We start from the raw sequence: 27,983 nt of genomic DNA, 5'->3' as shown, positions 1-27,983 counted from the left end.
ATTGTGCTTTTTGCAAACTTAAGGCAAGACTTTTCCAGCAGCAAAAAGATTATGACTCACTTTATTGCAGTGATCTGGAACCCAACCCACAATATCTCTGAGCTATGCCTATAAATAAAAATATATGTGCTACCATGTTCATTGAAGTATTTTTATAACAGCAAATATAGTTCACAGATTAAATTAATTATAAAATATTCAACAGGCAAATACTAGTAGTCATTCAAAATGATGATATAGATTTTATATACTTTTAAAATTTTTAAATATTGAGATATAATTGACTTATTAATTTTGGATATACAACATGATGATTTGGTATTTGTATATACTGTGAAATGGTCATCACAATAAGTTAATATCCATTACCACACAAAGTTACAAATTTTTTTTTTCTTGTGACGAGAACTTTTAAGATTTCTCTTAGCAACTTTCAAATATACAAAATAATATTAACTATGGTGACCATGCTGTATATTACATCCCCAAGACTTATTTATTTTATAACTAGAGAGTTGTACCTTTTGGCCACCTGTACCCATTTTACCCACCCCTCCCCGCCACCTCTGACAACCCTCAGTTTCTTGTATTTATAGGTTTGGTTATTTGTTTATCGACTTATTTACATATTTATTCTCACATATAAATGAGATCATCTGATATATGTCTTTGTCTGATTTATTTTACTTAGCCTATGCCCTCCAGGTTCATCCACAGTGTCACAATGGCAAGATTTCCTTTTTTTTAATAGTTGAATAATATTCCATTATATATATATACACCACATTTTCTTATCCATTCATCCATGATGGACTCTTATTTTGTTCCCATGTCTTGACTATTGTAAATAATGCTGCAATGAACATGGTGTTGTATAGATCTCTTTAAGTTAATGTTTTTTTTCTGTTTTAAATAAATACCCAAAAGTGGACTTGCTAGATCATATGGTAGTTCTATTTTTAATTTTTTTGAGGAAACCACTGTTCTTCAAAGTGGCTGCACCAATGTACATTCCCCCTAACAGTGCATTAGGGTTCCCTTTTCTCTACATTCTCACCAACACTTGTTATGTCTTATATTTTTTATAATAGCTGTTCTACAGGTGCGAGGTGGTCTCATTGTGCTTTTCATTTGCATTTCTCTGATGATTAGTGATGTTGAGCACCATTGCATGTACCTGTTGGCCATCTGTATGTCTTCTTTGGAAAAATGTCTATTTGGATCCTCTGTCCATTTTTTAATCAGATTGTTTTTTTGTTTTGCTGCTGAGTTGTATGAGTTCCTTATGTATTTTGGATATTAACCCCTTTTCAGATATTTGATTTGCAGATATTTTCTCCCATTCAGTATATTTGCAAATATTTTCTCCCATTTCATTTTGTTGAGGATTTCCTTTGCTGTGCAGAAGCTCTTTAGTTTGATATAGTTCTGCTTGTTTATTTTTGCTTTTGTTGTCTTTGCTTTTGGTGTCAGATCCCAAAAAACATTGTTAAGACTGTTGTCAAGGAATTTACTACCTGTGTTTTCTTCTAGGGGATGGTTTCAGGTTTTACATTTACATCTTTAGTATTTGAGTTAATTTTTGTATATCGTATAAGATAGCGGTCCAGTTTCATTCTGTTGCATGTGGCTGTCCAGTTTTCCCACTACTGTTTACTGAAGACACTATTTTTCTTCCATTTTATGTAATTGTCTTTTTTATTGTAAATTAATTGAACATATATGCATGGGTTTATTTCTGGACTCTCAGTTTCTATCGATTTATATGTCTGTTTTTATGCCAGTGCCATATCATTTTAATTATTATAGCTTTGTAGTATAGATTGAAATCAGGAAACATAATGCCTTCAGCTTTGTTCTTTTTTCTCAAGATTGCTTTGGTTGTTCAGTGTCTTTTATGGTTCCACATAAATTTTAGGATTGTTTGTTCTCTTTCTGTGGAAAATGCCATTGGAATTTTGATAGGGATTGCACTGAATCTATAGAATGCTTTAGTTGATATGGACATTTTAACAATATTAATTCTTCCAGTCTATGAGCATTTACATTTACTTGTGTCTTCCTCAGTTTTTGTCATTGATGTCTTACAGTTTTCAATGTACAAGTCTTTTACCTCCTTGGTTAAATTTTTTCCTTGATATTCTTTTGATGTTATTGGAAATGAGATTGTTTTCTTAATTTCTCTTTCTGATGTTCATTGTTAGTATATAGAAACACAACATATTTTTATGTATTAAGTTTGTGTCCTGTAACTTTACTGAAGTTGTTTATAAGTTCTAACATTTTTTTGGTGGAGTCTGTAGGATTTTCTATATATAATATCATGTCATCTGCCAATGGTGACAGTTTTACTTCTTCCTTTCTGTATGGATGCCTTTTATTTCTTTTTCTAGCTTAATTGCCCTTGTTAAGACTTCTAATACTTTGTTGAATAAAAGTGTCAGGAGTGGGCATCCTGTTTTGTTCCTGATCTTAGAGGAAAAACTTTCAGCTTTTCACCATTGAGTATGAATTTAGCTGTGGGCTCGTTACATATGACCTTCATTATGTTGAGGCGTATTCTCTCTATACCCACTTTTTTGAGAATTATTTTTCAATCACAAATGATTGTTAATTTTGTTGAATGCTTTTTCTGTATCTATCGAAATGGTCATATGATAAAAATTTTGTTAATGCAGTTATTGATTTGTGGATGTTGAACCACCTTACATCCCTAGTGTATATACTGCTTAATCATGTTTTATTATCCTTTTAACATATTGTTGAATTTGATTTGCTAATATTTTGTTGAGAGATTTTGCATCTATGTTTATCAGGAAATATTAGCCTGTAATTTTCTTTCCTTGTGATATCTTTGTTTGGTTTTGATATCAGGGAAACAGCAGCTTAGTAAACTAAGTTTGTATGTGTTTCTCCCTATTCTATTTTTTTTTTTTTTGAAAGAGATTGAGAGGATTGGTATTAATTTTTCCTTAAATGTTTGCTAGAATTCACAAATGAAACCATCTTGTTCTGGATTGTTGTTTGTTGGGAGGACTTTGATACTGATTTAATATCCTTGCTAGTAATCAGACTACAGATTTTTTATGTCTTCAAAATTCAGTTTTGATAGGTTCTTTGCTTCTAAGAATTTCTCTGTTTCTTCTAGGTTGTTAATTTTGTTGGTGTATAATTGTTCATAGTAGTCTCTTATGATCCTTTGTATTTCTGTGATTATCAGTTGTAACGTCTCCTTTTGATTATTTGATTTTATTTGGGTTCTCTGTCTTTTTGTTCTTGGTGAACCTAGGTAAAGCTTTTTCAATTTTGTTTATCTTTTCAAAAGAAAAAACAGCTTAGTTTTATTGCTCTTTTCTACTGTCTTTTTAGTCTCTATTACATTTATTTCTGCTCTGATCTTTATTTCCTCCCTTCTACTAATTTTAGGCTTCATTAGTGGTTTTTTCCCTAGTTCCTTGACGTATAAAGTTAGTTTGTTTATTTGAGATCTATCTTGTTTCTCAATGTAGGCATTTATTGCTGTGAACTTCCCTCCTACAACTGTTTTTGTCGCATCCCATAAGTTTTGATGTGTTTCCATTTTCATTTGTCTCAAAGTATTTTTTAAAAATTTTCTTTGACTTATTGGTTATTCAGTTACATGTTGTTTAATCTTCACATATTTGTGAATTCTCTTCTTGTAATTGATTTCTAATTTTACACAATTGTGGTTGGAGAAGATGCTTGATATGATTTCATTAAAAAAAAAATCTATTAAGACTTGTTTTTTGGCTTAACATATGATCCATCCCGGAGAATGTTCCATGTGCTCTGGATAAGAATATGTATTCTGTTGCTTTTTGGATGGAATGTTCTGTATAGGTTCTTTAAGTTTATATCATCTAACATGTTTAAGGCCAATGTGTCCTCATTGGTTTCTTTCTGGATGATCTATCCATTGCTGAAAGTGGTGTTTTAAAATCTTCTACTATTATTGCATTTATATCTATTTGTCCCTCAGACCTGTTAATAATTACTTTTTCCATTCTTGAAGGAGTAGCCTCATGTAGGAGATGAAATTTATCATTTAACCATTTCCTAACACTTGAACACTTGGTTGTCTTTCAATTCTTTGTGATTGTTCAAGCATCCTACTTTATTTTTAGTGGCTCTCAGTAGTTGAGAGTGTGCCAAGACCTGTCAGTCCCCAAGGGAAGATCTTAGTCAGCACCTAGATTCAGGCTGATTGGAAGCCAGACCTTCAGGTAGCAGCTTTTAAAGTATGAAAATATATGTCTTTCAGGGGAAGACTAGGAGATGAATGTTTCTGTCTGCTCCCTCTGAGCTGAGCTCTATGGTGATAGCAGTTAAGAACTGTTTCTTTCTTTACTAATATCTCATTGAATTCATGAATACAAGCCCTCTGGCCCCCAGAGCCACACCATCAAGGGGCTTCTCCTGGGCAGCAACAATAAAAAGTGGAATGCCAGACATAAATAATGGGGTACCAGACAGGCGTACAGGCTCCCCTCCAGGAGATATGTATACTCTAGGTTGCAGCAGAGGGAGAGCACAAAGATAGTACCCACTTTCTGATGTCTCTGGGGAAGATTACAGTTAGCTCTTAGATGTGTATTTGATTAGAAGCCTGTCCCTCAGACCACAGCTATGAAGATTTACTAATAGGCCTCTTTCACAGAAAGAGCAAACTCTTTGGTCTGTTGCCTCTCCACTGTGCCCTGGGGGTGGTAGTCAGTTAAATACTCTTTCTCTCTATGTTACCGTCCTGTGGGATCTGTGAGTATAAGTCCTACTGGCTACCAGAGTGAGGGAATCTAGAGGTGTCCCCTGGGTGGCAGTGGCAAAAATTGGGGTGCCAGACAAAGGTATAAGCTCCTTTCTAGAAGATATCAGCAACCTGGAGTGAGACAGAGCACAAAGATGGCACCTCTGTTTATGGAGAGTAATTCAGTAGGACACTAGATGTGTGTTAAATTAGATGCTCGCCTCTCAGATCTATGGTTTAAGATAAACAAATAAGCCTCTTTCACAGAAAGTCTTGGCACTTTTCAGAGTATAGTTGGCTGCCTATCCTCTGGGCCCTGGGATGGGTGCGTTCATGCATGCAAGCCTTTTAAAAACTGTATGCAAGCCCCATTGACTTCTGAAGCTAGATGTTTTGGGGGTTGATATCTCAGGTGCAGGTCTTAAAAATTGGGGTGCCAGACGTGGGATTCAAAGCTTTCACTTTTCAGGGAGAAGCTTGTATTTGCAAGTTTCCTTTTGACTGTAGGTCACTGCATGAGGATGGGGTTTATGGTGAGTTGTGTCTCAACCTCTCCTACCTGCTTTGATGTGGGTTTTTTCGTTTGCCTGATATAAAAGGGTCACTCAGCTAGTTTCCTCCCCGCCCCCAGAGGAAATCGTTCCATATGTAGTTGTGTATTTAGTGTGTCTGTGGGAGGTAGTGGATTCAGGATCCTCCTATGTCACCATCTGGAACCAGAACCTGTATACTTTTATATGGAAAGATACCTAAAATGTATTGTTAAGGTATTATTTCTAAGTAACAAAACTGTGTTTGTAATAGGATTCTGTTTTTGTGAATGGAAAAAAATACTATTTGTAAATGTATAGAAAAAGTCTGGATGCTTGGTCATCAAACTTGGTGTATGAGAAATGTAGGTTAGTGGTATACTGTGATTTTTTTATTCTCTTTACATTTCTGTATTTAAATTTTTCTTAAATAAATTCTAAACATACTTTACATTTTTAATAAAATAATGCATATCCCTTTTTGGTTTTAAAGGGGAAAATATCATGATAGGCCTCTATGATGTTCCATTTGCTAGTCTGTCATTGTGAAATTCTCTTCCTCCCATCACCCTCATCCACTCTATCTAACTTCTACTTGTCTTTCAAGACTTAAATTTTACATTCACAAAGTTTACCCTTTATCTTTAGACTAAATTAGATATCTTCCTACTGTTTTTATCATTCTGTTTAATTATTAAAATTCTCATCTTAAATACTAAATTATGATCTTGAGGACAAGAATATCTTGATGGACTTCATATTTATAGTAAGCACATGGCCTAGTATGATAGGGGCTCAATAAATGTTTATTGAATGAAGGAATAAATGAATGAATGGATAATAAGAGATATAATGTAGGTCATGTCTTGAGTCTGATCTGCTGTGAACAACTTACATAAGAACAGTCAGTCACCCATATTGAGGAATTCAGTCACTACCCACATTAAAATTATTTGGTTTTAGAGATACTTAACACCCTTTCAATTGCAGTTGGGTGTCCTGAGAGCCATTTCTGCTATGTTTAGGGAATCTTCAAGCTTATCACCAGAGATTCTTAGGACCCTCTTCTTAGCAGTTCTGAACCCTGCTGTTCTGGCAAAGTACAGTTGGTGATAGGCTTCACTTCCACTACCACAGTGGCCTCAGGAAATGTGTGCTCCCTGCATTCCAGTTGAAGCTCAATGAACTTGAAGCAGTAGTTATGGAGGTAGTTAGGTTTATATTGCTTTATAATATATAAAATAGGGACTATCTATATATATAGGGACTATCATAACCCTAAATGTCATTTATAACACTGTGTTCTTTGGCAAATGTATTCTAAATTTTTTAAACTGGCATGTAAATTCATGAAATTTAACTCGTGTGTGTGTGTGCGTGTGCATGTGCGTGTGTGTTCATATGAGTATATGTGTAAATTAGGGACTACCTGTAAGATCAGCAGGCAAACTTACTATATTTTGATGTTAGAGGAAGAGATTTCTATATTTTTACAACTTCTTTTTTAGGGTAACTTGCTTACCTTTATAATTTTAGGTTAGCATATTTTAATATAAATATTACGTTTCTCATATCTTTTTACTGAATTTGGAGGCTGATGGCAAGGCAGTTATTAGTATAATAAGGTAGATTTTTATGGCCAAAAATGCCTGAGTTGTACTTGATATGTGATATGATCACAAATAACAAGTATCTCATACTTCGTTAGTATGAGAATTAAACCTCTTAGACTGAGAAGATGGTCTAAATTATCTTTCCTTTTTCATGGGTCTGTTAAGAACTTTGCCACTAGAGGGCTCTTAATACCATATTTTAGTTTATTTAAATGTGTAATAATAATAATACACTAATATTGTGGATATTGGGTAATACTGTCTTCTCAATTAATATATTTTATAAAATATTTAGAAAAGCCTTAAGTGTAGCATATGTATGAGAAGTGTTTTTTAAAAATGAAATCAACTTCAGAAGTATTTTAGTGATTAAAGGGGCATATATGATAGTCCATGGGCCTTTAAACTTTTAAAAGTTCAAATTAAAAATAGTCTGTCTTTAAGATACTCTTAAACAGATACAAGATTTAACATAAATATGAGTATATATTATACATACTTAATATGAGTGAATATATATACATATATTTTCTAAGTACCTTCTGTAAGGAATTCAACATGATCACCGTTTTTAATGAGCTAACTATCTTGTGGCGGAGAAGAGTAACATTCTAATCGATACATTCTAATCGATACATTCTAATTTGTGTAATGAAATAGATTATATGTGGGAGTTAAGAGATTTTTAAAAATCCAAAGAAAACACAGAGTGAACAGATTGGAAACCTTCTCTGATGAGGTAGCACTTGATAGGCATGGAGTTTATATGGGAAGGAAAGGAAAATATTCTTGTCAGAGGGAAAAGTGTAGAGACATGAAATAACCTTAGATATTCAGGGACTTCTTGGCATCATCATGGATAAATTAAAAATCCACGAGACTAGCCATGTAAAAAGTCTATCATTAACATTCGACAGCCTTCAACTTCCCACAATCCATTTCCACATTCATACCCTGGACTTTGTTCTTATTTCTTGTTCAACAAACATTTTTTGAGTGATTAACATATATAAGTAGGCACTGTGCTAGCTCTCAGGGGACAGTGTTAAAGGACAAATGAGATTCCTGCTCTCATGAGGAGAAACCAATAAAAAAATAAAAACTGGAAAATAGTCTAAAATGCCATGCACAGAATTAAACAAGATTATATAAGTGATAGGGAATGACTGACTGGTGGTGACTAGATAGGGTAGTTAAGGGGAACTTGTATGAGTTATTATTTAAGCTGAGACCCCCCCAAACCAGAAAGAATTAGCTATATGATGATTAGGGTAAAAATATTATAGTGTGAGGGTACATTTACTGCAAAGTTCATAAAATAGAAATGAGGACCAAGAGGAAGGCCAGTGAACTGATATATGGTGGGCAAGAGAGAAAGGATTATGTGATGATGTAAGAGAGGGAAGCAGGGCTTTGCAGGCCAGAGAAACAGGTTAAGATTTTATTGTAAAAGCAGTGGGGAGCCATTAGAGGGTTGTAAGTAGAAGACTGGCATGATCTAATTTATGGCTTTGAAAGGTTATTCTGGCTACTATGCAGAGAACGAATTGTGAGAGGCCAGAGTAAAAGCACAGAATCCAGTTAAATAGTACGGGGGAGGCATGAGAGGTCAAGGTTACTTTGACAAAGGTGGTAGGAAAAGATGTGGAAAGGTAGATGTGTTTGGAATATGTTTTGGAGGTAATAAAAACAAACCCTGTTGAGTTTTTATTTGGGGAAACAAAGCAGATGGTGGTCCAATTTACTGAGATACGCAGGAATGGGCTTAATTGGTTGAGAATGACAGTGAAACAAGAGTTTTGTTTTGGGCATGGTAAATTGGGGACACACAAATGGAAATGTCAGGTAAGCAGTTGTGAACCCGAAGTTCTGAGGAAAGTCAGACACAGCTACCATGTCTGTGTGCAGATTGTGCCCTGCACTTCTAGAGTTAAGAGTGTGTGTGTCCTAAAGAGCATCACTAACACAGATTTGGGAACCACTGGCCTAGAGATGGAATTAAAGTCACAGGAACGAATGAGACTTCAGCAAACTCAGGGTAATCATAACTTTTATTCAAAATGAAGCAATGACAAATTCATCTTTAATTCCTTATCACGAGCCACTTTAATTTATTCCAAAGCTCTAGTTCAATTTAAATTATCTTTTGATGATAAAATTGAATTTCAAATGAATGAATTCTTTTGTATAGGTCTTTGATGTGTAGTAAAATTTAAGACATTCTATCAGACTTGGAAAGTATTCAGTACTGATCTTTTGCAGATGTACAATAATATCACCTACTTCATTAATAATTGGTTATACCAATTTCCTATGTGTTCTTCAAATACTTCTGAGATTTTTGTGGCTTTGATTAGTTATATCTTTACATTAAATTTTTTATCAATCCAGAATTTATTTTAGTGTAAAGTGGGATGAAATAATCTAAATTTATTTCAAATCTTAGCTCTTTCAAAACACTTACTATATAAACCTAGGCTTTTCTTACGGATCTGAAATGCCATATGCTAAATTCCCAAGTGAATCTTGAGATCTAGTTCTGGAATCTCTATTCTGTTTCCAGTGATCTTATTCATGATCCAGATCATGTTTTTATGTCAAATTCAAATTGCATATAATCTAAAAGAACTTCCATGTTACATTATCTGTGTATTTATCAAGTTGCAATGAAAAATACTCTGCTAGTGTTCCATAAAGTTATTCTATGTTATAAAACAATTCCTATATTTGTTGAGCCATGTACTTTAGTTATACTTTAGCTGTCTTCTCTGCTTCATATTCTGTCAACATTTCCAGGCAAATTTAGAAAACGTTACTTTTTTTTAGATGTATTATAAACCTAAATGATTTATTTAAATCTTTTAGATTTATAAAAATATTATAAAAATAAAAGATTATAAAATGCTATTAAATTTTGAAGAAAAATACATGAAAAATAGCCAATTTTATAAAACAATTATGGAAAAAGAACTTTTAATTACCAAATATAAACATGGTGATAATATGAAAAAAAAAAGTATTTTTTCAGCTTTATTGCCAAGAAATAGAAGGAGCTTTATAATGTATAAAACTATGAAGAATTATATTGTCAATAAATGTGGTTTGGAGTTTCAGTTTTGTGCAGGAGACAGTTCCGATGATACAGCTGCAATGACAGGAAGATATTCTAGAGCAGTTATCAAGATGAATGAGCTTGCACTAGAATGTAAATGCGCACATTGCTTCCTTCATCAAGAAGTCTAACTTCAAAAAAGTCAATTGAGCTAACGAGTAACAAAATAGTAAAAGTTTTGAATTACATAAAAGCAATGTTAAATACAAGATTCTTCTCTCTATTATGTGATAATATAGAAACCGATAAATTCCTGTTGTTGCTTATTGAAGTACTGTGGTTATCAAGAAGAAAATTCTGTTGAGAAAGTCTAAATTCTTAATCTTCCTGCAAGGTGTTAAGAAACTAGTTTTGTTTAAACTCTGAAGAATTCTCAACTCTTTGAAGCTGTGAATTGGAAAGACTGAATTGCTTATTTGTCTGATATCTTTGGTGTTTTTAGTGATCATAATCCCTGTAAGAAAGAGATGCAACTGGCTTTTTAATGATAGATAATATCAAAGGTCACCTAGATGTCCCATGGGCACCTCAAATTCAACATATCCACAATTGAATACAGTGCTTCCCCTGCTGCCAAGTCCGTCCTTCCTCCTTTTCTTGATAATTAATTGTACCACCATCCACTTTAAAACCAGGTACCTGAAAATCAGTGTTCACTTGTCCTTTACCTTACATCTATATCCAGTCGCAGTCCAAGTTATGTTGGTTTTACTTACTTATCATCTTTCATATATATTCCTAATGGGGGATTGTTTCTACCTTGAGTTAGGCCCTGATTCTGTTACCTTGGACTTCTTTCTCTCCACTAAGCAGTCCATTCAATCAGCTGTTCACCAGAATATTCTTTCCAAATGCACATTTCTTCATCTTTTCTATTAAAAGCCTTTTATGAGCTCTCCTTTACCCATAGGAGAAATTCTAGTCTTTAGAGTGGCACCCAAAGCTCTCCACATTTGGACCCCGTTTCTCTCCAGCTTCAGATCTTAACAGTCTCCCAGAATGCCTCACTCCAGCCATACCTAACTGGGGGTGCTTGGAATCCGGTTTTGCTTCAGGCTTTTCTGCTTTCACTCACACTTGGAATTTCCTCCTACCATTTTTTTGGAAGACTTAATTATCTTTCAAGATTTAATTCAAACTTTATCACCTTTGGGTAGCATTTCCTATCTTCACCCACCCACAGAACTGACTATTCTTCCTTTGTATTCCTGTTGTGGACCCCTTTACTTTTTGCTACAGCACCCACAATACTGTATTATAACCATATGTTCACTTACTTCCCTTGTAGGCTGGAAGCTCCTTAAGTCAGGGACCTTGTCTTTTTCCTTTTATTCCTGGTATCTAAGCAATGCCTCTACAATTTAGGCACTCTGTAAAAACTCTTTGATGAATGAGTTAATGTGAGAAGTGTCAGAGGCACAATGGAAAAAGACGATAGTATTAAAACTGATTCAAAGGAAAACATAAGGCAATACAGTGATGAAAGTAAGGGGGCTTGGCTTTGTGTGGTGATTGAAGATGAGAGACATGGTAGGATTTGCTGGCTTTAAGCTTCTGACCAGAATTGTGGTATACGGTTAATTGCTGCAGAAGTACAGGTGGTATCTGAGGTCAAATGAAGTTGGCTGGATGTCATCTATTTTGCAAATATTAGCACACATATACCAAATTTTTGTAACAACACTGCATATATCTAGTGCTTTACAGTATATAAAATACTTTACTTCTATGATTTGACCCTTAGAACAGTTATCTTCAGTTTCCTTTTTTTGTAAAATGAAGATAATAGCTATTTCTTAAGATTGTTTATGAGATGTGTTGTATGTCTGGCACACAGTTGAGTACCAATCGTGTTGTTAGATCAGAAATTTGAAGCCCATAATGGTTAAATGACTTGCTTAAGGTCACCAAGATAATTTAATGGCAGATTTAGATATAAATTCTAGATCTTACTGTTTTTCTATTGTAATATTCTTTTTACTACACTAGAGTACAATGACAGATCTTGTATTTACTTGGTGCACAGCATCTTTAATTTCTTTGAGAGGCTTACCCAAAAGCAGGCTTGCAGATTACTGTCAGAGAGCTGATTGCCAAAATCAAACAAAATTTAAAACTCGGCTAAAACCAAAATGCTAAAATAAACAATATTTTTATAGCTTGTTTTGCTTCCTAGTCTATTTTGCACTTGACGGTTTTCAGTAGAGGATCTGAGCAGGCTAGCTTCTGCCTCCGTGCAGTTCTGTGGAGATGTGCTCTCATTTTAGTTGATTTTTAAAAAATTGTTTTTAAGTCCAGTTTTAGGCCAGAGCAAGTGTTAGTTTGGGGCCCTGGAATTAAGGTAACAGGCATCTGAAGTAGGAAATGGAACAGAAGGACAATGAATCTGAGCTGAAGCAAACACTGACAGTCTCACCAATCTGTCCTTGTGTTTTCTGTAGAGTTCTGTCCAGGAAGAATCTAAAGCCACAAAATATGAACTGGAGATGAAATTATTAAGTGAAACAGTTTCAGCAGGTATTCTTCTAACTTATATTTTTAGATTTAATTTTATTTGAATTTTCTGCTTACAAAAGAAATGGAGTCATTGTAAAAAAAATTCAGATGTTGCAGAAATATATTTAAAATGAAAATTCTTCATAATCCCTCTTCTGAGAACCAGTGTTAACAAATTTATTTGTGCTCACTTTTGCTCCCCCTCTTGATTTTTAATAAAACCATGGGATCATATCATACAGATATTTTTGTTGAAAATTACTTTTTTTCACCTAACATTTGTTACTCTGCATAACATTTTATATACATACATAGAACACAGTACATATTCTACTTAAATGAATAATATTCAATGTTATTCTAAGTCAGAATACATTAGGACCCTTACTTTTTTTAGTAGCTGTATAATTCCTCCTAATAATGGAATATTATTTAAAGCGTTAGTGATAGACAGGAAGGTTACTTCTAATTTTTTATTACAATGTTACAATGAACATTCACATACACACATATATACAATCAGAAATTTCTCAGCACTTTTATATTGTCTTATCCTGGCAAATAGCAATTGGATATAGTTACAAAATGTCAATATGGCAGTGGTGTTTAATTTGCAAATCTTTTAGTTTAAGATTTATGTATATCTCTTCCATTAACTTTATCATTATGCTTCTTTCCCAGTAACTTCCAAGGAATCTATTTTCTACATATTTCTTAGCATATTTTTTCACAACAGGCTTCTTGTCTGCTGCTTTACTTTTTTCAAAACACTGTTGTTTCTGCAGTCAACTAGGTCTATATCTTTATCATTTTCTATAACCTTTACGAGGTAATTTTCCTGTTAGAAATATGATACTAAAGTCAATTCATGAACCTCTGTCAGTAATACCAAGGTTTTCTACATGACAATTCCTGAATAATGCCTTTCATAAATGTCTAAATTTGGATACACTATTTTTTCTTAGTTTTCAGATACATTGATTATTTCGATACATTTGAGAATTAAAGTCTGCATATTATTGAATGTACACAAGGAGAAAAGTGAAATCGCTTAACTGGAATTTTCTTTAGCTATTTTCATTAATTTTCAGTGCCTGAATCCAGGGATTAAATTCAGTGCCATCTCCATGTGCTTCCTTTTATGGGGGAGGAAAATCATAATAATAAATAATAAGGCTAACAGTTCCTGAGTTTTTACAGTGTCTGGCACGAATTCTGAGCTCTTTATATGCATGAAATCATAACTCCCCCAAGTAGTATAAGATACTATTATTATAGCCATTTTGTAGAGGAAGGAACTGAGAGTAGGGATGTTAATTAGCATATTTTGCATAAGGTCATACAGCTAATAAGGGTGGGACCTGTAAGTGGTCTGGTTTCCATTTCTTATCCATTACACTATATTGAAATAAGTGGTGAAAGGTAGGAATAGTCCCAGTGCTGTGACTTCACATAGTCCCCTGATTGTGCATTGTGAATTATGGGATCATAGAATTTCCCCATAAAATTAAAAACACAAGAGATTATCCAATCCAGTTTCTTCACTTTCATGTCCCCATTCCTGTTTTTCTATGAGCTGGGCCTATTTTTGTTGAAAAAAAATTAGCTTTAATTTTCTATATGGACCAATTTTTTTATTTTTTTTTTACCATTTCAGATATTTAGCCCCATAATGTCCAATTTTAAAAAAATTAATTTAGCAATTATCAGATTTTGTGTTAAACCATTTTTTTGGATCTTTTAGGTTGAAGGGCAGCAGAATATACCACCCCCAAATATGCCTCTTTGGCATGAGGATTATTTTGAGCTGTAAGCAATTGAAAAGATACAGATGCAAGAAAAGCTCCCTGCCCTTCTTTTTTCCTAAAAGTAGAACACAGATTTTCAAAGGTGTCTCTCCTTGCCTCACAGACAGCTTTAGTCCCTATCAGCCTGGAGAGGGCACCAGAGGAGTCTGCATAACAAACTTTTCTAACTAGCCTTTATGCTCCCCTCTGGAAGCCTAAGCTGCTTTCCTCTGTCCTTTCTCAACAAATTTATTGTTCTTTGTTGAAAATGCTGTATAACCTGAAGTTCTAGGCCACCTCTTTGAATTACTCATTTTTCCCCGGGGCTCTCCCAAGTATACAGAAGGCTATGTGTTAATAAACTTCTGTTTTTCTCTTGTTAATCCTTTATTACAAGACTCTCAGACAAGAGATCAGAAGGGTAGAAGGAAATTTTTCCTTCCCTACAATAAAATATACTTTTTGTTTTTATTTCAATAATGACATATGCTTATTATATACAAATTCCTAAAATGCTAGTACATAAAATATAAATGGAGCCCTCCTCTGCATCCTACCATTACACACGTCTGTTCCCAGTGCAGAGGTTAGCTTTGTGAAGGGTTTTGCATCAACCACTTTTTGAAAAGTTTTGGTAGCCGAATAAAAACTTTCTTTAGCAGTACCAGCTTTCATTTCCCTTCTAAAAAAATACAAAAATGCTATGATCTATTTAGTAATTAAATTAATCTGATTAATTTTAGCGCAGTTGTTGCTGATTGAGAATACTTCTGAAAAGCCATATTTCTTTGAAGATGATGAGGTTGATACATGCCAATTCACAATGCTGGGTGGAGTGTATCACTTGGATATTTTGGAGCTTCCCCCACAGTGCAAACCAGTGAAGGGCTGGATGATTATGGAAGTAGGTTGATTCTTAAATCGAAATTTTTGAGTAAAATAATTTCTCACACTTTTACATCAAATGCTTTAACATCTAATGAACTAATTGTGAACCATCTTGGATTTATAAAATTTGAATCAATACTAAAGGAAAGGCATCTAAAATAATACAGACTTTAAAACTAGAATTCATGAATGTTAACTGTAAACCTATAGCACTATGTTTAGATTGTGCCAATTTGGCCTTTAATGAGTCTATATCAGAGACTGGAAACTTCTTCTGTAAAGGGCCAAATGGTAACTATTTTCTGCTTTGTGGGCCATACCAGCTCTGTTGCAACTCTTTAACCCCACCATTGTAACACTAAAACAGCCACATGCAAATGTGGGCATGGCTGTTCCAGTTAAACTTTATTTACAGAAACTGGTGATGGGCCAGATTTTCCAGGGACTATAATTTGTGGACTCCGGTCTAGATTAGCAGTTTCCAACGTGCAGTCCCTTGATCAGAAGGATCAACATTACCTGCCGTCACCTGGGAATTTTCTAGAAATGTAAATTCTTGGGAAATGTAAATCCTCAGTCTTATTGAATCAGAAATTCTGGAAGTGTGAGGCTCAGCTGTCTGTGTTTCAGCAAAATGCTAAAGTTTGAGAACAATTGTTCTGGATCCTTGATATATAAAATGTGGTCCATGACTCAGCAGCGTCAGCAGCGTCTGGGAACTTATTATAGATGCATAATTTGTGGCTTTGCCTCAGATCTACTGAATCTGCATTTTAACAAGCCCCTCAGGTGATTTGTATGCGTATTAAGAAGCGCAGTTCCAGGTGATGCCAATGCCACTTGACGCACAGACCACACTTTGAGTAGTAAGGATACTTACTGATGATGGCAGTTGTCAAGTCATCTTTCAAGGAGTTTCTCATTCCTGTTTCAATAAGTAGTAATGTTTGCACTAGTATTGACTTGGTTTAACCTCACCTCATGGTGGCTCGTGTCCTAAATATACTCAGTTATGCTGTTATAGCCTCTTCCTCCTTCTTGCTTTCCTGTCCTTTTCTCCCTCCTTTCCTTTTTCCCTCTCCTTCTTTTTCTTTTCTAACACATCATGTACAAAGATCGCCAGGTACTTCCCACTCACGATCCCATCCATTTAGGATGTTGGTACATTCTTGTATTAGAGCAATATATCTCAACTTTTCTCCCCCATTATCATTTCTCTGAGGTGCTTTTTTAATCTTTTTTTTTTCTAACTTCCCCGTCCATGAAATTTTAATACCACAGATATACTGTATATCTGTGTATGTGCTTTATACTTAAAAGAATAAAATTTTTCATAACCCCCCCAAACTAATTTTTACCCTATTGGGGATGATATTGCCATTCCTTTTCCCTTCTCCCCACAAATGAAAATGTATTTATTATAGCAAGCCTGGGGGAGATAATCTGGTCTATAGGCTCTTCGAAGAATCTATTTGAATCAACTTTCACTACATTGGGAATACTTGAAGGACAGTGTGGAGTCCAAGAAAGACATTCCTTTGGTGAAGGTAGGCCTTCAAAACTCCCTTTACAGGTCGCAGCCTCAACTAGGGTTTTCAAAGATTCATCTAAAGATGTTCTTGAATTTTGTCAGAATGTCCTAATACCACCACACCATGCTCTCCATGAGCCCAGAGTGTCCTTCTTCCGTCATACCTATTTTTCTCTCCTGCAACAGAGGCCTTCCTCTTTTTTTTCAAGTATCTTTTCCATAATTTCCTCCCTCATCTAGAATTTTTCTCCATCCAGTTTTTTCTTCTATTTTGTAACACTGTTGATATTTTTAATCTTCTCTCTTCCCTAGAGCCTTATTCTGTTACATTCAGATAATGGACAAATCTCCCTCATCCCAGAGAAACCTGCTGTGGGTTTGATTTACTTTTTTTTCCTCCCAGCATTACTGAGATGTAATTGACATGTAACATTGTGTAAGTTTACAGTATACAATGTGATGATTTTTATTCATCCATTCATTTCTACACTTCTCAAAAGGTTGCTTATACTTCTCTCTTATACTCCCTAACCAAAGTATGAGAGCATGGAATTTGGGGTTCCTGTAGCTCTGTGTTTGAGTTTTGATGCCTCCTTGAAGTCACTTTGTAATCTTTGACAAATTATTTGATTTATCTAAGTCCCAGTTATCTTCTCAGTTAAATATATACCTTGTATGCTTGCTGGCAGAAATGAGTAAGCTGCAACATAGAATGTGGCCCATGGCGGGGTCCTGAAATTCCATTTAATTTAGTGATTTTTTCCGCCTCAATCATTATGTTAATTTTGTTGTGACATTTTGTTAGCCTATAGTTATATGGGACACTTCAATGTTTATTAAAAATAACTGTGTAGCTTATCCAGCAACGTTTACATCTTTAACTATTACCAGTCAGCTTCTAACTTGGTGTTTTGGTCACTTTTAATAGATACTCAAAGAAGGATTACAGAAATACATATATCCTCCAGGAACTACAGAAGACTTTGAAACAGAAAATGCTTTCCCACCAGTAGAGGTCATTCTTGAAGTTCATGAGAATGTGATCTTTTTTGAGAACCCTATGGTTGCAAGGTGGGATGCTGAAGGTACAGCAATGCCTTAACCAGCTTTGATAATGATGTAGTGCAAAAGGTATAATAGATATCTTTGAATCAAAACAGAAAATAAGTGTGGAAACTAAGTTTCTAATCTTACACATTTCTATGCCAATTCCAGGGTCTCTGTTTTATTTACCCTCGATGAAAATGAATAAAGATTGGAATTTTAAAATTTATTGAATTTTATAACTCCTAGTTCCAAAAGTGTTTATATTTGCCATAATCTCTAAAGAATTACTTTATGGTTGTATAATTCTTTTTTTAAAAAAAGAAATGAACAAAAATATCAAGATAGTATAGCAAATCAAAAACAAGTGAAAAGCCCACTGTGTCCTGAGATGACTAAATAATTCAGATTGGGATTAAAATGATTATTTTTTTGTAGCTTTATTCAGACAATTTACATACCATAACATTCGCCCTTTAAAGTGGTTTTTAGTATATTCAGAGTCATGCATTGATCACTACCTAATACCAGAACCTATTTATCTCCCCCCCAAAAGAAACCCCATGTTTATTAGCAGTCACTTCTCATTGTCTCCTCCCCACCCCCAGCCTCTGGCAACTACTAATCTCTTTCCTGTTTTATAGATTTTCCTATTCTGGACATTTCATATAAATAAAATCATATAATCATATGTGTGACATTTTATACCTGGCTTCTTTCACATAGTATACTGTTTTCAAGGTTCACTCATGTCGTAGCATGGATCAGCACTTCATTCCTTTTTATGGCTAATATTCCATTATATGAACATGTCACATTTGGTTTAACTATTCATCAACTGATGGACATTTGGGTTATTTTACCTTTTGGCTATTATGAATAATGCTGCTATAAACATTCATGTACAGGTTTTTGGGGAGGCTTATGTTTTCAGTTCCCTTGGGTACACACTTAGGCGTGGAATGACTGGATTATGTGGTAACTTTGTTTATCCATTTGGATGACTACTAGACTGTTTTCCACAGGGGCTGCATCATTTTACATTTCTACCAGCAATGCACAAGGGTTCCAATTTCTATACATCTTTGCCGACATTTGTTACTGTCTTTTAAATGTCTATTTTGCAACTACATTTGAAGATTTTGATTATTTTAATGTTAATAATTTATAAATTGCAAAGCAAGTATTGGGGATGGGACGTGAGTAAATGGGAAACCCGAAAGAGGAAAACTGGCTACTGTATGCCTCTTTATTACTTTTGATTGTTGATCCTTAGGAAACCATTGCTTATTCAAAATGTTAAATGTTTCAATAAATCAAAAATACTAAAAGAAATACAAATTAATGATTCACTAATCATGAACAAATACCTATATTGCATTGGCTGGCTAAATTTTTGAAAGGTCTTGGTCTTGTAAATTAATGTATGCAGTTTGGGATCCTAGATGAAAGCTGTATAGCTTTGTTTTTAACGTGAGTTATTTTACATCCATCTATTCGTGAAAGGATTTACATATCTGATGATAGATTGGGAACAGTTAAGATCACTAAAACACTCAGTTATTTATTTAGTTACGGGGGCAGAAAATTTTGTAAACTTTTTTATGATTGCTATAATACTGCACATTATTGCTTGTGTAGACATATCTACAAGATAGTCTATATTCTAGAAATAGTTTTTATATTGTAAACAGTATATTTCTATCAATACATACATTAAACTATAAAATATAATGGACAATTAGGTAATTTCTTCTTTTCACATTGCTTTAGAGGTTTCTCTTTTTCTCTCCTTTAATGGTAATGTTCCCAATATTTAGCACAGCAGAAATTATTCACACTAAATTAGAATTAGACAAGGTAAGTTATCCACACAATTTAGGGAAATATAATTTGTAAAATTTGACTCCAACCACAGTAATCAGTCAGCTTACAATATTTTTAAAACCATGGGGAAACTTTTTGCCTGGAATTACTAGAAATTTAAAGAATCTTTTTAAAGGCAATACTTAACTTTTACATATTAAAATAATTTTGTTAATGTAAAAACAAAGAGGAATTATAAATAACTTAGTTTGTCAATATAATTGTATTTGTTATATCAAATTTAAGAGTCAAAAATAGTCAGCAGACCCCTGCATGTGAGGAGAAAGCAAACTGGAAATTGAGAGGGCATTCTAGGAAAAAGATTCATTCATTTGTTCCACAAATATGCTAAACAATAAGTAGATAAATAGGTTCTTTCCTCTGTGAGTTTTCAGTTACAAGAGAGGCAGATTTAGAAAAACATAGTATAGTGTATAAGGTGCTATTGTTGATAAAAGTGATATAGAGAAGAACTGTGACTGGGTCAATCAGGAAGTTAACAGAGGCTTCTTATAGGATGAAATTTTGAACAGGCCTTCAGAGACAGAGATCATTCGCATGGACATTTTTATGTGTGCATGTTTTCATTTCTCTTGGGTGAATACTGAGGAGCAGAATTGCTGAGTTGAATGGTAAACTTATATTTAACTTTTGAGAAACTACGAAAATGTTTTTCACAGTAGCAGTACCAGTTTACATGTCTGCCAGCAATATATGGTTTCCATTTCTCTACATCCTCGCCAACATTCATTACTATCTGTGTGTTTGATTATAGCTATACTAGTAGGTGTGAAGTGTTTTGTGGTTTTAATTTGTTTCCATAATGACCAATAATGTTGAGTATCTTTTTTATGTATTTACTATCCTATCATATATCGTCTTTGGTGAAGTGTTTATTCACATCTTTTGCTCATTTTTAAATTTGGTTATGTTTTATTATTCAGTTGTAAGAGACACAGAGACCACCTATTATGTGATAGTATTTATATAAAAAGTCCAGGAAAGCAAATCTGTAGAGACAGGAAATATATTAATGGCTGCCTGGGGCTGGAGGTGGTAATGGGAATTGACTATAGGTGGACATGAGGGAACTTATCAGGGGGCTAATAATGTTCTAAAACTGGATTGTGGTGATGGTTGCACAACGGGGTAAATTTACTTAAAATAATTTAATTGTATATTTAAGACAGGTGAATTTTGAAGTTGTTCTTAAAAAGATGGAGATGTTCTCTAAAAGATTAAGGAAGAATAGGAAGAAAGAACGGCATGTTCAGAGGTATAAGGTTGTTGGGGAAGGGGAAAAAAGGTGTGACTGAAAACAGGTGTGAGAAGTAGTAAGGGACAAGCCAGCAGTGTGAGTCAAAGCTTCAGTCAAAAGTCTTACACAGCATGCCAAGTAGTTTGGACTTGATCCTGTAGACAGGAAGAAACATTCAGTAAAGCTGGCTTTTTGTCGAGATTCAGTTTTAAATGTAAAAGATCAATTCATATTATACTGCAGTCATGGCTGGTTTCATTTATCTTATTTTTGTATAGAAAAAAATGAAACTAATGTCACTTTATTATCATTAAAGGTAAACATTGGAAAACTGATGGCATCAGCAATGTATCTTACAAATCAAGAGAAAGACTTATAACATTCAATCTGGAAACTTTTGGCCCTATTACCTTGATTCAAGATACTCATATTAACATGCCATACCAATCATGGGAACTAAGACCACTTGATGTGAATAAAGTACTTTTGACTGTGATCACAGTGTTTACTGAGATTCAAATACAAATTAAGGTAAATCACTGTTATAACAAGTCATATCCAAGAGTAAAGCTCTTTGATGACTGTGAGAATTTGTCAAAGCAATCAATTACTGATGATTTACATACTGATTTACATATTTATAAATATATTTAATATATACCTTGAGCTGTAATTTCTAAATTAAATATTAATTGGATAGGAAATAACATGTAAAAAGTGAGGCACAAATTTATACCCTAAGTTACTAGGAATAGAATTAATGTAGTTACAAGCCTGGTTGTAATATGAGACCTTTTGACCCACTCTCTAGAGGCTTTCTGATCTTCATCACCCAGCCATTTGAAATCCCCTCTGAGGTTTCTCTGAATGAGCCTCATATTGCTCATCAGTCAAAAATTACATCGCTTGAAATTTAGACAAAAAGTAGATTAGTGGTTGGTTGCCTAAGTCAGAGGGTGGGAACAGGGATTAACTGTGAATTGGCATGAAAGACCTTACTGCGGTAGAGGAGATGAAACTATTCTAAAACTGATTTATGGTGTTAGCTGCAAAACTCAGTTAAGAAAAATTATTGGATTATGTACTTGAAATGGGTGAATTTTATGACATATAAAATATATGTAAAATTATTTTAAGAGATAGCCTGAAATTCCTTATGAATGTGATAAGAAGACTGGAATATCATCAAACTTTGCTAACTTTAAAACTGGATAACAGTTTTACATTATTATGTTAAATCTTGTATGTGTAAAAAATTCTGCTCCTTAAGTTTCAACAATTGCTATCAAATAACTATTATGATTCAGTATGAACAGATACAGTATTCTTAGATCATAACTTACAAAATAGGAGACCTGCAAGATCCTTTAGTCAATTCCTTTATTGTTGTGATAAAGCCTCAAAAGAGTTGATAAACTGCTTAAGGTAACACAGAGACTGTGGCAGAACATATCTGTCCTGCATTCTTTTTAGTATAAAATGATACAGGATTTTTAAAAGGGGTATAAACCTAAAGGCTGGAACCAGAATGATAATGAAGTAATAATTTTTTAACTTACTCATATAAAAGCTTCATTTTCTTATTGAAACTAGGAAGACCTCTGCATGTTAGCTTCAATAAAACTAGATGACAAAAAGCATCCCTCTGTTTTGGAAGGAAAATGGATGAATCCTATTTCTTTCATTATTGCTTTGAAAGAAGCTGGACTGAATATCTTCCCTACTGGACACTCTCATTTTTATGTTGTTATAAACCATAAGGTAAGAATGAGTCTTTCCAAATTTAATGTAATGGACATTCAAAATTCTAGCAGGTGCTAACTTTTATATAAATCTTAAGATACATCATGGGTTTTCTATATTCGCTTATACAAGATTGTAGTTAAAAAGGAATACATGGAAAGACCAGAAATTCAGGGTTCTCTCAAGTTTAATAACCATCTCCAAGAAAGCAAGCCTGTAGTATGATCTTCATATTGACAAATGGAGCACATCCAAGGCTGGTTGGTTTAGTGCAAAAGCAATCGGAGCAACTTTGCATGTTGTATATTTTCTTTCTTCTTCCAGACTGGATATATATAAGATTGCTTAAAAGAGTAAATGACTCAGCAGTTTCCCAAACATAAGTCAGGTGAAATCAAACACATACAAACAAGGACCACTGTATACACAAAACTCACTTCCTCCTCTTTTTTGGCAAAGCCTCCCTGTCAGCATAGTGCTTTGTGTTTCTCATAGGTCTTTAGTTAAATGAGATGCTTGAGGGTGGGGAGTGTTTCTTAATCGGCTTTGATTCTTCTAGCACCTATCATATTCCTAGAATATAGATGTTCGGTAAATATTTATGACATATGAAGACAAAGTAGCTTCTAATCATGAAAGGTCTTTTAGGCCAAAGAGTTCTATACTCAAGAACAAGTTTATAATACACCAGAAAATAACAATATAGGTAGACATAGAACATCTGAGAATAATCATATCCATAACAGTGTATACATATATGTGTAGGAAAAAAACCTCAGTTTTAGTGACTTAAATTCCTGGCTACTCTATAAATGCTGACTGTAGTGCACTATTCATCTTTTCAGAATATTCAAAAATTTCTTTTTCTGAACACCTGTGTTCTAGATGCTTAGGATATATTAGTGAATAAACAAAAGTCCCTGCCCTTGTGGAGCTTATATCTTAGTAGAGGGAGGCAGAAATAAGCAATAAACATAAAAAATTATCTCCTATGTCAAGAGGTAGACAAAGTACTAAAGAAAAAATAAAAGGTAGAACAGAAATACTGGGGTTAGGGCAGCATACAATATCAATTAAGGTATTGGTCAAGGGGGGCTCAATGAGAAGGTAAGATTTGAGCAAAATGTGAAGTTGGAGAATTTAGCCAAGTGGACATCTCAGGAAGCAGCTTCTAGGCTGAGTGGCCTGGTGTGTTTGAAGACTGAAAGAACAGCAAAGTGGCCAGGTACGTGGAACTGGGAGAGCACAGGGAGAGGACAAGGTCAGACAGATAATGGGGTGCATGTGAGGGAATGTCAGATCATGCAGGCCTTGTAGATCACTGGATTCTATTCTGAGAGAAAAGGAAAGCCATAGCTCTGTTTTGAAAGAGGAGTCATATAATCTTACATTTTAAATGCCTCTTTCTGTGTGGAGAACAGACTGTAGGAAGCTGAGGATGCAAAGGAGACTTGTTAAGAGGCTCTGTGATCAATTCTATTTGTTTTTATATTGACAGGTTCCTTTGGTAGAAATGAAAGCTTGCCGACAAATGGCCCTGCTAAGTTCTGCTTTTGCATTTGGTTGGAGCAGGTGGAATGCACATTGTGATTCTAAAAAAGTTGTCCTCAAGGTATAGTATGCAGAAACCCACAAAACTACTTTGTCCTCCAAAAGAAAAGGTAATCAAAAGCTAAATGACTGTAGACCATGGCTTCTCCTCTTAAAAAGGTGAAAATTTTTAACATTTAAAATGGAGTTTTAAAACTTTTTTTTATTTTGTTTGAAGATATAAAACTAAACTATTATGGTACCAAATACTCTTGGTATCAGGCTAGAGTCCTTACATCTCTTTACGGTGACTCAAGCCAAGAACAAATGGAAGCCTTTAACGAGAATATGCGATTCACAAACTCGGAGGTGAGGCTTCCAGTTTAACTTTCTGGCACATTTACTACTTACCTGATAAAGAAGGTATCTTATCAAATTCTAAAAGCTGACTGATGAATGTTTTAGCATCAATGAGCCATCATATTTATTAATCTTGTTTGTTGTGTTTCTCCCACTAGAATATAAGCTCCTTAAGAACAGGGTTTTATTGTTGTGGTCGTTAGTTATTTACTAAAGTTTAGTTGTTTTTGTTTTATATCCCCAGCACCTAGAACAGTATTGAGTACATTATAGCTACTCAATAAATATTTGTTGAATGAATTAATACATTTTGATAAGCTCCATAAACACCAAAGTATAAAGTTTCATGATTTAAAAAATAGGACATTAAGAATATTTCTTCTAATAGCAATAATTTTGGGGACTGAGTTGAGCCCTTCAAATAATACTTTACTGCTGAAATACCTGATAAAAGAGGAACTATTAACAGATTTCTCTGATTTTCTTAAGGTGATGGAACACCTTGCTAAAGAAGAACCTATTCAGAATCCTGATTGGACCCTTTTAATGTTTAGTGGTGATAGAGCACAAAGGCTCAAGATTGATGAATACAGTGAAACATTCTCTGAAGCCCTTAAAGAAGAAACTGAGTTTCATTCTACTTTATATCACATGGTTAAGGATTTTGCTTCTAAGGAAGCAATGGAGAAAATTAGGAGCTCCAACTGCCAGTTTATTAATTCTGTATGCCATATGCTACTCTCAATTAGATTATTTAGCTATTCTTAACCCCCACTGATAAATTTTGCTCAGTATGGAGAATCGAGCAATTTGGAGAAAAATCAGGTACTTCTTCAATAAAATGTAACAAGTGAATATATTTCAAGTAGGCTATTAAAATGATCCAATCAGCATTTTATACTCAAATTTTTTTAAATGTGGGGTTTTTCCCTGTGAATACAGGCCTACTGAGACGTTTAATTTTCACTGTATGACGATTTAATCATTCTTTATTTCAATAAATTTTAACAAACAACATATAATATCACTTTTAAAAGATCATAGGCAGACCTCTTCCCCATAGTATTTTAGTTAGGGAGATAATCACAAAAAGAAGGAATTTAAAATATCCTACACTCATTCTGAGAACCTCTAGCTCCAGGCTATAATTTTTCTAGCTAAAAGTTACTAATTTACACAGTTTGGATACTGAAACTTTAAAAATCAAGATACACACGTCAGGAGGTGCTGCAGTCACACTGGCGGTGGCCCATTGTGTTGGAGTCTGGTAAATGGCCATAAGATATGTTCTAGAGACATCCAGGAGTCTCCATCCTGTGTTGGAGCGGCATCCACAGACTTTTGGAAAAATCGGCCTGTGAGGAAGCTCATCAAAGCTGCAAACAGTACAATTAATGCAACAGAAAACCAGAGTGCCTTATTAGCCTTTCTGACGGAAGTCTTGAGATTTGTTGCCCAGGAAGCTACTGTGTCACAACTATAAGGAAAACACAAATTCAGAATTTGGTAATCACAGTAATCTGTTATTAGAAACACTCCTTTTGCCAATGATACCAATCAAGTCATCGATCTGCCGTATGTACCACCAATACTGCTTTGTAATAAACTAAACAATGTGATCTACTGTCTTGGTGTTGGCCACAGTCTGCTCCCCCCTCTTATAGTTTTTAGAATTAAAGAAATGTTATGGTGAGAATCTCAAAATTATGTTATTTGGAATAACTCCTAACAAGTACATATGAGTACTTATCTCATTCTTTCAGTCAGGTAAGGCAACATGTTCCTATGGTGAAAACAAAAATATTTATTGGGTAGAAGAAGAAATATGTGTATGTACATATATATGTATATATAAACATGTCACTTCTTTCTCACCATACCCTAGACTTTTGCTGTACTGAAATTTAAACTCTTTTAGAAACACGCAAAAAAAATATTACAGCATCATTTAAGTCTTTGAAAATAGGTAACTCTGGTCTAGGCATTGTATACTAAACACTGTTTACACAAGCTAATTAATTTAATCGTGACAGCAAAACAATGACACAGGCACTATTATCGTGCCTATTTTATAGATGAAGAAATTGGTACCCAGGTCACACAGCTAGTTAGAAAGCTGCAAGCTGAGCCTAGGCCATCCGGCTTCAGGGCCGGGTTCCTGACACCGAATTCTGCCCATTGTAACTGGGTTCAGGGATAACCCCTATAGACCATAAGAAGTTTGTTATTCATCTTAAATTGAACAATTTGACAGGTCTTTCAGTAAAATGATTTAAGAAAGAGTAATACCATTAACCCTGTCTTACCTTCCCCCATTCGCCCAAAATGGTATAATTTAGCAAGTGGACAACTTACACAGAAGAGACATCCCATTTTGATGGATTATTTCTCTTTTCAGAAAGACTTGGCTTTCTTGTCCTTTCTACGATTTCTTCTCCAGGTGGTTCTGAGTCATCTTTAGTTCTGTAAAAAAGTATTTTTTTTTTAAATACTCAAAACTAAAGATAATGTGCTATAATTATAAAAAATTTCTAAATTTTACTGTATTAAAAAAGATGCTTACAAATATGTTTTGCTTTAGAAAGCTTTGATAAATATCTAATTCTAAAAGTCAAATCACCAAATTTATATATTTAACCATTTTGTTTTTTTATTTTTCTACCTCATGTGTTTAATAACTTATATTAGCAGGTGATTTTATTCTTTAGGTTTTTCGATCAATACTAAATTGGAGTAACATCAGTATTATTTCTCTAAAAATCTTAATTTTAAAACTGTTTATGAAAATAGTCTTAGTATAAAGCTAGTTAAAATAAACTAGTATTCAGTAATCTGGCAAATAGTAATCGCGTTGACTATATTTTAAGTAAAATATTATCTAAAGAGGGATTTCCTTACCTGAACAAAACTAGTTTCATCATTATGTTCACTGATGGGTTTCTAGCTGGATTTGAATTTTGATATCTCAAGCTCATAATGCCCTCACAAAAGGAACTATGTCTCAAAGCGAGTGTTTTTTTTTTTTTTTTTCCAAGCATATACAGGGAATGTATGTGGTAGATTTTAGTTTAGTTTTTTAAAAGAAAGAAGACTCCCAAAGCCAGAATTAGCTTCATTCTTGTAAGATTTTCAAGGTTTCAGTCTTTTGTTTACACAGATTTCTCAGTAAAAATCATACCATACTAACAAAAAGCAAGTAATATAATCTTTTAAGGAAACTTGATTTTTTTCCTACTCTAGATGAGAAAATATTATGTTAACACTGAGTTTTCATCACATGTAACAGGCTCCCAGGATTAACTAAGCGCGTGCGCGCACACACACGCACACCACAAAAAACTTTAAAGGTAAGTACTATGCCTTTCTTACTTATTTTTATATCCCTTAGAATTGAGTGTAGTGTCTATCACATAGTAGGCACTTAGTGAACATACATAACATGAACATAAAATCAATTCAT

The 27,983-nt window shown here is 34.1% G+C and overlaps 2 protein-coding genes across 16 annotated transcripts in view; one reads left to right on the top strand and one right to left on the bottom strand.

The window, feature by feature from the left end:
• Positions 1–25,746, top strand: part of CASC1 (cancer susceptibility 1) — a 54,381-nt gene extending 28,635 nt beyond the window's left edge. For 11 of the 14 annotated variants that reach the window (XM_025047362.1, XM_025047358.1, XM_025047360.1 and 8 more), the window contains 7 exons: positions 12,462–12,537; positions 15,047–15,207; positions 17,651–17,807; positions 21,207–21,421; positions 22,484–22,651; positions 24,132–24,245; positions 25,013–25,538. In XM_025047362.1, the coding sequence (XP_024903130.1) occupies positions 12,462–12,537; positions 15,047–15,207; positions 17,651–17,807; positions 21,207–21,421; positions 22,484–22,651; positions 24,132–24,245; positions 25,013–25,291 (1,170 nt within the window). In that variant the 3' untranslated portion in view covers positions 25,292–25,538. Of the gene's footprint in view, positions 1–12,461; positions 12,538–15,046; positions 15,208–17,650; positions 17,808–21,206; positions 21,422–22,483; positions 22,652–24,131; positions 24,246–25,012 lie in introns of all 14 variants that reach the window. The other 3 variants (XM_025047354.1, XM_025047356.1, XM_025047355.1) reach the window with 3 other exon arrangements.
• Positions 25,495–27,983, bottom strand: part of LRMP (lymphoid restricted membrane protein) — a 42,631-nt gene continuing 40,142 nt past the window's right edge. For both annotated transcript variants that reach the window (XM_025047363.1, XM_025047364.1), the window contains exons 21-22: positions 26,879–26,986; positions 25,495–26,000 (exon numbers count right to left, since the gene is read on the bottom strand). In XM_025047363.1, the coding sequence (XP_024903131.1) occupies positions 25,757–26,000; positions 26,879–26,986 (352 nt within the window). In that variant the 3' untranslated portion in view covers positions 25,495–25,756. The remainder of the gene's footprint in view (positions 26,001–26,878; positions 26,987–27,983) is intronic.

Source organism: Pteropus alecto, unplaced genomic scaffold (genome assembly GCF_000325575.1).
Source record: "Pteropus alecto unplaced genomic scaffold, ASM32557v1 scaffold103, whole genome shotgun sequence".
NCBI classification, from domain to species: Eukaryota; Metazoa; Chordata; class Mammalia; order Chiroptera; family Pteropodidae; genus Pteropus; species Pteropus alecto.
Note: the sequence above shows the minus strand (reverse complement) of the source record. Positions and strands in the feature narration are given on the sequence as shown.